Below are 9932 nucleotides of genomic sequence, written 5' to 3'. Positions count from 1 at the left end.
CTACACCGTTTTTGAAAATTTTACAGAACGAAATTTTATTTATTATATTATATCAAGTTGATATTGTAGCAAAGTAAGTGATTGATATCGATTTGCAGTGCAATTAAATCCGATTCGATCTTTCAATTAGTTGCAATATAATTTTATTATTTGAACAATTTAATATTTTCGTTCATTTAATTGTCAATTTTTACACAACTTAGAGTCCTTGGATTTTGGATGGTGACCAGCTTTAAAACAGATCTGAAGAGTATGATAATTGAATACTTACTGAAATACTCATTTCATACATTTGCCATTCATTAAACATATATGTCACTGGACTCAATAATTATGACTTTAAAGTTTAGCGTAAAGCAATCACGAATAATGAAGTGAATTTCCCACTAGGCACTAGATTCTACAATTTTTTTATCTGGACTTGGAATTTTGAAATTAACTTGTCATTGTTTATTTTAATAGCATATCTATATATTGTTTCTTACATTGTCACATGTGAGATGGTACGGATTTTTCCCATCAAATAGTGACCCGTCCCAATTACTGTCTCTTTTGTAATTCACTAATTGTTTAAAAAATTAATTTTAAATTGCAAAATTATAATTTCACTTCACAGGTCAGTTGAGAAGAATGCTATTCATTAAATATGTATGTCACTGGACTCAATAATTATGACTTTAAAGTTTAGCGTAAAGCAATCACGAATAATTAAGTGCATTTCCCACTAGGCACTAGATTCTACAATTTTTTTATCTGGACTTGGAATTTTGAAATTAACTTGTCATTGTTTATTTTAATAGCATATCTATATATTGTTTCTTACATTGTCACATGTGAGATGGTACGGATTTTTCCCATCAAATAGTGACCCGTCCCAATTACTATCTCTTTTGTAATTCACTAATTGTTTAAAAAATTAATTTTAAATTGCAAAATTATAATTTCACTTCACAGGTCAGTTGAGAAGAATGCTATTGGCAACTGGTCTTACAGAATTACTTTTTTTTAAATTAATCTTTCTATATCTAACTTTAATCTGTCTTTTAAAGTTAAACATTTTTATGTTTGTAAAACCTTATTGTGCTAGCATATATTGCCAAGTTGCCAACCACTATCATGGATGGTTTGTGGTTTTCTGGTCCTCAGTTCAGATAGTTAAAAAATCTTAGCTAAAAGCATTGACACACTGAATATTATTATTGCTGAAATGACATAACACAAAAAGAAAAAATCATTTCAGGTGTATATAACAATGGGTTCAGTGGAACCAACATCGAGGGCCGGAGTGGCGCTGGATCTCATACTTAAAACTCTGATAGCTTCTCAAGATTTTAATCACATTCAGAGCAAAAACTGGGAAGCAATATCAAGACTTGTACCAGGAACCACTGCAGGAATGGTAAGGATTATTTTAATATAGTCAAAATTATGACAACTCTAAAAATAGAGAATCATAAATAATTTTAGTTTCATATTACACAATAAAAATCTTAATTAAAGATCTTAAATAAAGAAAGTTAAGACTTTAATAAAGTTGTTGCTGAACTTCAGAAATCCGAACTTAAGAAATTTCAGGAAATTTTTATTTCTGATATAATTATCTGATGTGTCATTAGGCCAAGTGTGCAAACATTTGCTATCACAGTTTAAGTTTGGTAGCATGGCTGAGTTGTTTAGCAGTTGTAGTAGTTATAGATTGCTCAAACCCTGTCAGTGGCAAGCCTGTATCTTGTTGAATTTGTTTCCTTGAGCAAGCAGGGGCAAGCTGTTGTTTCCTTGAACAAGAAACTAATTATTACACATGATGCTTAGTACAATAATCTGATTAAAGTAAATTTTAGCGTCAAACAAATTGCCACACATTTTTGTAATGTTATACACATCATATAAAACAGGTGAAAACCCCAAAAAAATCTAACCTTGACGAATGACTTCGAGCTTAAATAACTTCATACTTGATAAAAAAAATTCTGTATAAACTTAACATTTGCTATCAGCTAATTCTGAAGGGAGGTGCAGTAACATTTTTGTGATTGTTTGAAATGATAATCTTGTGTAGATTTGTTTATGAGATTTAAATTGTTTTCAAATGTCAGGTTGCAAGGAGATATGAAGAGTTGCTGTTCAGTGGAGATTTACTTCCCTTTGACCAGTTTGAGAAAAACATGACAGGGCAAGGGGGTTCCTTGCCTTCTGGCATGTCAGACTCAGATCTGAGTAAAAATAGCAGTAGACCCTGCTCTGCTAAACCTAAAGGTAATTCTAAAAGTCTATTGTCACCTTAGTGCAGTAACACTAAACAGGTTAACTCCTTAACTAACTTATTGGGAGTTTACCCTTTACTGCACTAAGGTTATGGTATGTTTTATTTATATTACTGCATTTTTGTAAAGTTGAATGTCATTACAATTTAAACATTTTTAATAATGTTGACCTTTATGTATACATTTCTGTTTAAATTAAAGACAGCAAATATGCTGTATTTTCTTGTAAATTCATTATATAGACTGTTTAACTAAGAACATATATACTGATACTGTAAATCCGGTATTTTTCGCGATGGTTTTATTTTCGCTATTATTTGCGAATCGGCCGCGTCGTGAATTCATGATGTCGCGTAAATTTTATAACGTAACATACATTATTAAAAAAAAATCTGATGACAATTTCTTTCGAATTGTGATTAAGTTTTATAATGAATACAATAACTGAATGCAAATAACTGATATGTGCAATGTTTTATTTACATCATAATAATGATATGAAGGTTAAAGATTTTTCCAATTCCTTTTTCCTCATGAATACATGCATGTTAAACACAAAAAGAGACAATATCCACAAATTTTGCACTTTACAGACAAATGTGAACACTTATTGTTTAGATAACAATAGATTTACGGTAAAACAGTGATCAACGGACAATTTTCATACGGTATGTTAAGTATTATAAACAAGTATATAACACCTTCTTACAAACATTTAAGGTTTTATCAAACACGGTATTTGCAAACAAAAACAAATTTGACAAATGATTAGAAAAAACGTTCATAATAAGTCAATTACATGTATGTAGATATATTTTGTATATGAAATAAAAATCGACTCTTATTAGCACCATTAATATTAATTTACATTGCGTAAGAGCGACAAAGTATCAACCTACCCTGTTATATGGCGGTAATAGAATTCAAATAATCGCGAAATTAAATTTTTTACCCTACCATCTCGAATTCATGAATACGCGAAATAATCCGGGGGTGGGGTTTCCGTGAAATAAAGATCACGCGAATATAAAGTGATTTACAGTATATTTATTCAATTAACAGGTAGCAAAGATGATAAAGATTTAACAGGGAAAGATATTTCCAGTGATTTAAAGAGTGGAGATAAAGGGTGAGTTAAAGTGTATAAAGCTATATATCTGATACAAAAAATATTGTTTGAATTTAAAAAAAAAATGAATATACTTCCAAAATGCTTGTATGAAATAAATATGGTAATTTATTGCCTTAAATAAAAGGGAATGGTGCATGCACAAAATCATTGCTAAATGGATAAAACCCTACTAAATAGCAAAATAATAATTTGTTCTGGAACATTTTATACTTTTTATGTATATTATTCATGTGTATTAGATAACAGAGACATTCTATGTTACAACTTTTTTTGGGAATGATAATGGAACCAATATAATTTTACTGCTGATAAAATTTTATAAAAATATTTCATAAGATATAGATTTATACCCTTTAAATATTGATTTACTAGGTAGTCCAATAATGTTAAATCATGCTGAATGGGGTTTGATTGTCATATGGTAATAATTAGATAATGTTATTATTAATAGAATAACCACTAAAAGGATTTCATGATCAATCACAATGAAAATGCGATCTGCACTATTTGGGAATCGGACCCGGGTTGCCTGATACACTGACCGATGCTCTGCCTATTGGGCTAACCAGACAGGTCTTATTGTTTTATTTTGTAAATTTTTCATCATTTATATTTCAGTCCAATGATGGTCATACATGTATGCGATGAAGCTAAAAGTTGTAAGTTACTTCTTGTCTACATATAATAAAAAAAAACCCATTAAACTCCGTGCTGAAGAGTACAAAGTATATTACATACCCATGTCAATTGAATGAATGGAGTATGTAAATTTCTGTTAAGCAAGCAAAACTTGCGCAACCATTGTTAAACCAACTAAAGTATTGTTAAAGAAACTCCACTGAGGTCCAAAAGCATAAAATATAAAATTTGAATTTTTATATAGATCAGCTAGGGGCACTTAAAAGAGAAAGATAAGCAAATGAAATTTAAGAAATATACTTGGAAAAAAATTGAAAATCATAAGTAAATTGAAAATCATATTTATGTGTTACTCTAACTCTATTTGAGTGAAAAGCATTGCAGAGTGAAAAGCATTGCAATGCTTTTCAAATTAGGGTCAGTATAGAGTTAACGAATGATTTGAAATTCTGTACACAAGTTATTGGTCTATACCTACATCAAATGGAACATTAATCTCAAAAAATTATTTCCAGTCCCTATGTGTCAAAATACTTTGGTGGAGTCCCTTAAAAGCAATGACATATTTTGTTACTAAACATTTTATTCTAATAAGGATATCACTGTATATGTATGTAATACTACAAGTGGGCGTGTCACATCATAATCTCAGTCCAGCAAGTCTTGTGAGAGTAAAAATTTGTCAAAATGGTGGCACCTTAGAACTTATTCTTGCATAATAAATATTGATATTTAAACTTTAATTCCCCTTTTATACAGTTGATTTCAATACGAAATTTTTTTTTCATGGTACCTCTTTTTAAAGGGTGAATATTAATATTATAAATATAAAACAGGTAACACTAGAATATTCGTTTTTTAGCTCGACTATTCGAAGAATATGAGAGCTATTGCAGTCGCCCCGGCGTCGGCGTCAGCGTCGGCGTTGGTTAAAGTTTTTTGTAAAGTCAAATATCTCAATTATTACTTGAGATATTCAATTGAAACTTACAATACTTATTTATAGTAACACGCTACATCAGATTGACAAGTTGGATAACTCTGCCTACAATATTGACAGAATTATGCCCCTTTTTAACTTAGAAATTTTGGTTAAAGTTTTTTGTAAAGTCAAATATCTCAATTATTGCTTGAGATATTCAATTGAAATTTAAAATACTTTTTTATAGTAACAATGTACATCAGTTTGCAAAATTGCATAACTCTGACTGCAATATTTGCAGAATTATTTGCCCCTTTGAAACTTAGAAATTTTGGTTAAAGGTCTTCAAATATATTTACTTGAAACTTTACACATGCACTTAGGGTCATAATTGGAGGGTCATAATTATATGTCACTGACCAAGTTCCATAACTCTATCTTGCATTAAGGCTGATTCATATCCCCTTTTCTACTTAGTCTCTTGGTTAATGTTTACATGCAAGTTTTACATATCTCAATAACTATTAAAGATATTTATTTAAAACTTCACATATGCATTAAGGGTCATAATTGTAGGTCACTGACAAAGGTCCATAATTTTATCTTGCATTGAGGCTGATTTTTCTCCCCTTTTTCAACTTAGAAATTCATGGTAAAGTTTTGCTTGAAAGCTGTTATCTCAATAACTACTGAAGGGTTTGTGCCTTTTTTGGGACAATTTTATGCATTCATAATAATAAAGCAGTTATTTACTTGATAAAACATCTTAATAACAAGCCTTTGTACCTTTTCTGTCAAATTTATGTATTCATAGGTAATTAGTATTATTATACTCAATAAAGCACCCTCGTGACATTACCTTCCGAATAGTCAAGCCAATTCTGTATAATTAGACTCTCTCTAAGGCCTATAACATGAATTTTTAAAAAAAAATTAGCCCTTTTGTGAACTTAAAAAATTTAACATTATCAAGGCTCTTTTACTATCAAGCACTTAGAATAGTCGAGCGTGCTGTCCTACCGACAGCTCTTGTTATTCCTTTAAATGAAATAATCTTTTTGTTGAAATCACAATTGTTATAATTATAGTGAAGCAGGATTTTCAGTGTCCGCGGGACCTTCTGGTGCAGGAGATGAAGTATTTTGCGGAATATTTATCCACGGATGCTCAACGCTGGGAGGAAGTTGATATATCTGTCCACTGTGACGTTCAAATCTTTGAATGGCTGATGAGATATGTCAAACGCAGTGATGTCAGTGATAAACCCAAACTAGGTAATTTTGCGTTTCAAGTCATTTTAAATGTTCTCAATATGTAATAGTATGAGTAAAAAATTATCGTCCTTTGAATGCATGTTGTTTACTTTTGAACCTTTAACGAAGGTTGGTGGTTCTATTTGTGATGCCTTCTTGGAGCTGAAATTATGCATAGAGGGGGGCCTTAGGTCTTTTTCCCACTCTTAAGCTTGGAAGTCTACATATGACCTTGATAGTGTTGGTGTGATTTAAAACTAAAATGTTTACATACATGTATAAGTAAATTCATGTTAAAATATTAGTTTTCATTTTTTCCAAGTATGCAATGGTTGGTTTTGTAAGGTTAATTATTTGCACTAGGTTAAATTTTTGTATTTTTATAATTTTAACTTTTTTTTACTTGAGTTTAATAACATAACATTTTTTGTCTTTTGTCAAAAAGAATCAACAATAAGAGATAGCATTACATCACATTTATCATTATAATTTATTGAAAAACAAAATAAAATATTGTTTCAAAGGTATTGTCTTAACAAATCTTGTTTGAGGTTTTTTTTCATGAAACTTTTGAAAATCGTCCAAATAATTGCATTCCGTGCAGAATACTTATGTTGCATTGCAATAAGCTCTCAAGAGAGCGATTTTAGACTCTTTACAACACTCTTGATTTAGATATACAATAAAATAGTTTGATACTGTGCTCTATCTATTTTAAACAAATTTTAGTGAACATACTTAATTAAGAATAAATACTAGTATGTTATTTGTAACATAATCAATAATTTTTAAATTATGTACCAAATTTTTTGGTGGTATATTCTATAAATATTAAATTATCAAAAAAATAGCAGCAAAAAATAACAAGCGTCAACAGATGGGTATGTATAAATCAACACTGGATCAGGTTTTTATCTAGATATGGTGCTTTTTTTTATGCCTGCCTTCCCCATTATTTATTGGTGTCAGATTTAGTCTTATTTTACATCACCAATGTTAATAATGGTATACCTGTTTCACTTTAAACATTTTTTTTCAACATGATCAGATTCGTTTCAACATGACCAGATTCGTTTCAACATGACCAGATTAGTTTCCAGATTCATTTCAACATGACCAGATTCGTTTCAACATGACCAGATTTGTTTCAACATGACCATATTTGTTTCAACATGACCAGATTCGTTTCAACATGACCAGATTAGTTTCAACATGATTCATTTCAACATGACCAGATTCATTTCAACATGACCAGATTTGTTTCAACACTACTATTTTTGTTTCAATATGACTAGATTTGTTTCAACATGACCAAATTCATTTCAATATGACCATATTCATTTCAACATGACCAGATTTGTTTCAACACTACTATTTTTGTTTCAATATGACTAGATTTGTTTCAACATGACCAAATTCATTTCAACATGACCAGATTTGTTTCAAGATGACTAGATTCATTTCAACATGACCAGATTAGTTTCAACATGACTAGATTTGTTTCAACATGACCAGATTTGTTTCAACATGACTAGGTTCATTCCAATATGACAAGATTCATTTCAACATGACAAGATTCTTTTCTACATGACCAGATTTGTTTCAACCTGACTAGATTTGTTTCATCATGACCAGATTCATTTCAACATGACCACATTTGTTTCAACATTGACCAGATTCATTCCAATATGACAAGTTACATTTCAACATGACCAGATTCTTTTCTACATGACCAGATTTGTTTCAACATGACTAGATTTGTTTTATCATGACCAGATTCGTTTCAACATGACCAGATTAATTTTAACATGACCAGATTCATTTCAACATGACCACATTTGTTTCAACATGACCAGATTCATTTCAATATGACCAGATTTGTTTCAATATGACCAGATTTGTTTCAACATGACTAGATTTGTTTCAACATGACTAGATTTGTTTCAACATGACTAGATTAGTTTCAACATGACCATATTTATTTCAACTTACCACATTTGTTTCTACATGCCCAGATTCATTTCAACTTGACTAGATTCATGTCAACATTACCAGATTCGTTTCAACATGACCACATTCGTTTCAACATGACCACATTGTTTTATCATGACCAGATTTGTTCCTACATGACCATAATTATTTATTTCAACATGACCAGATTTGTTCCAACATGACCAGTACAATATGCATGTATGAAATATTTAGAGTAGTTTTCATTTATTCAAAAGTATAATCATGAACTGGACTCAGAAAAAGTTCAACTGAAACAGTCTTGTTTAAATAACTTGAAAATAACTTTTTTTTGGCGTCCATTAACTCTTTGCCAGTCAATGGCAACTAAATTTACCCATGCACGTTGTGCAGATGTAGATGTGTCCTCTGATCATGGTCTGCACTGTTCAGCATTCCCCCTTAAAATGATGAATGGTTAAATCGAGAATGAAAGATGTATAGGTCCATTAAAGATATTTAGCGATTCGTAAGGTTTTAAAAAGAGGGCACAAAAAAGTTCTGCCCTACTCATTGTAGCAATTTTAACAATGGGCTGGTAATAATGCTAAGAAAAAGCTTTGGCTTAAATCTTAATTTTTTGAAGCTGTGAAAAAATTAATAGCTCATTTTAAAAAGTTTGCTTTATATGAAAGAAAGCACAATTATTCTTCATGTTGAATGTTTAAACAGATTTTGGATTTTGATTCTTTTGTACAAAGTTTTGCTCATACAATTTCTGTTAATTGTTAGATTTTTTTTCTTTCTTGTTTTCGCTGAATTTATATTGAATTATATAGCCAGAAGATTATAAAGTTCTTAGTGTAAAAAGTATTGACTCACTCAGCTTTTGGACAGGAATTGAAACTTCAAAATATGAAACTTAGAGTTATCTCATTTTGAGGGAATACTGAATTATACAAGTAAAATTGAAAAGGCAACCAAACGTTCCTTTGCAAAATAATGTAGGTTTTGAAATTGTGAAATTGTTGTCTTAAATTTTTCCCAGTTTTGATCAAGGCACTGAAAAATCTTATCCAGTTTAGAGTTTTGAAATACCGTCAATATTTTGTGGTATTTACTGTATTTTACATAATGATTATGAATTACATTATTATATTCTTATGTAATTATGTTATTGTTATAACCTTTAAAACTGTTATTTTAGAAAGTAATAATACATTTGCTCTCTTAACCATCTGGATTTGTGAAATGGACTTGCCTTGTGTTTTGAATTTACAACAATTCATTTCCAGTTAAAGGGATTTCAATATAAAAATACAAAAATTGAGCTTCCAACATTATAGAGTTATGAGAGGTGTGTCAGGCGGCATGGATATGCAGACTGGCCTGGCTCTTTACAGGTGGCAAAGATGAATGACTTGTTTGCAGCAGGTTAGAAGCTACACAAATGATTATGAAGAATAGAGATGCTGTTTGAATTGTCCATCTGTCACTCATGCTCACTGGTCGTCATAGGGGTTAAATATAATGGTGGATTTTAGATCTTTCATACTTAAGATGCAGTTTCCTTGCCTACTGATTGACAAAGATGTTAAAATAAAATGGTGGATGTTAGGTACTTTAGATGCAGTATCCTTGAATGAACATTCTGCCCGTAATGGAGTATAAACGATCAAAGTAAATTTAGCAATAATTTGATTTTTTTTTACTTTTCTTTCTACTTTTCCTGCAAGTCTGCCAAATGTTCTTTTATAACCATGTCTAAGTCA

General features: G+C 30.5%; 1 protein-coding gene across 8 annotated transcripts in view; it reads left to right on the top strand.

The window, feature by feature from the left end:
* Positions 1–116: 116 nt before the first annotated feature.
* The window catches only part of LOC132752630 (SANT and BTB domain regulator of class switch recombination-like), a 43106-nt gene continuing 33290 nt past the window's right edge, over positions 117–9932 (top strand). For 5 of the 8 annotated variants that reach the window (XM_060742972.1, XM_060742973.1, XM_060742970.1 and 2 more), the window contains exons 1-7: positions 117–250; positions 1241–1399; positions 2097–2256; positions 3327–3393; positions 4015–4055; positions 6046–6231; positions 7062–7091. In XM_060742972.1, coding sequence (XP_060598955.1) covers positions 1253–1399; positions 2097–2256; positions 3327–3393; positions 4015–4055; positions 6046–6231; positions 7062–7091 — 631 coding nt within the window. In that variant the 5' untranslated portion in view covers positions 117–250; positions 1241–1252. The remainder of the gene's footprint in view (positions 251–1240; positions 1400–2096; positions 2257–3326; positions 3394–4014; positions 4056–6045; positions 6232–7061; positions 7092–9932) is intronic. The other 3 variants (XM_060742977.1, XM_060742974.1, XM_060742971.1) reach the window with 2 other exon arrangements.

This window comes from Ruditapes philippinarum, unplaced genomic scaffold, assembly GCF_026571515.1.
Source record: "Ruditapes philippinarum isolate M1 unplaced genomic scaffold, ASM2657151v2 ctg2789_1_1_1_1, whole genome shotgun sequence".
Lineage (NCBI taxonomy): Eukaryota > Metazoa > Mollusca > Bivalvia > Venerida > Veneridae > Ruditapes > Ruditapes philippinarum.
Note: the sequence above shows the minus strand (reverse complement) of the source record. Positions and strands in the feature narration are given on the sequence as shown.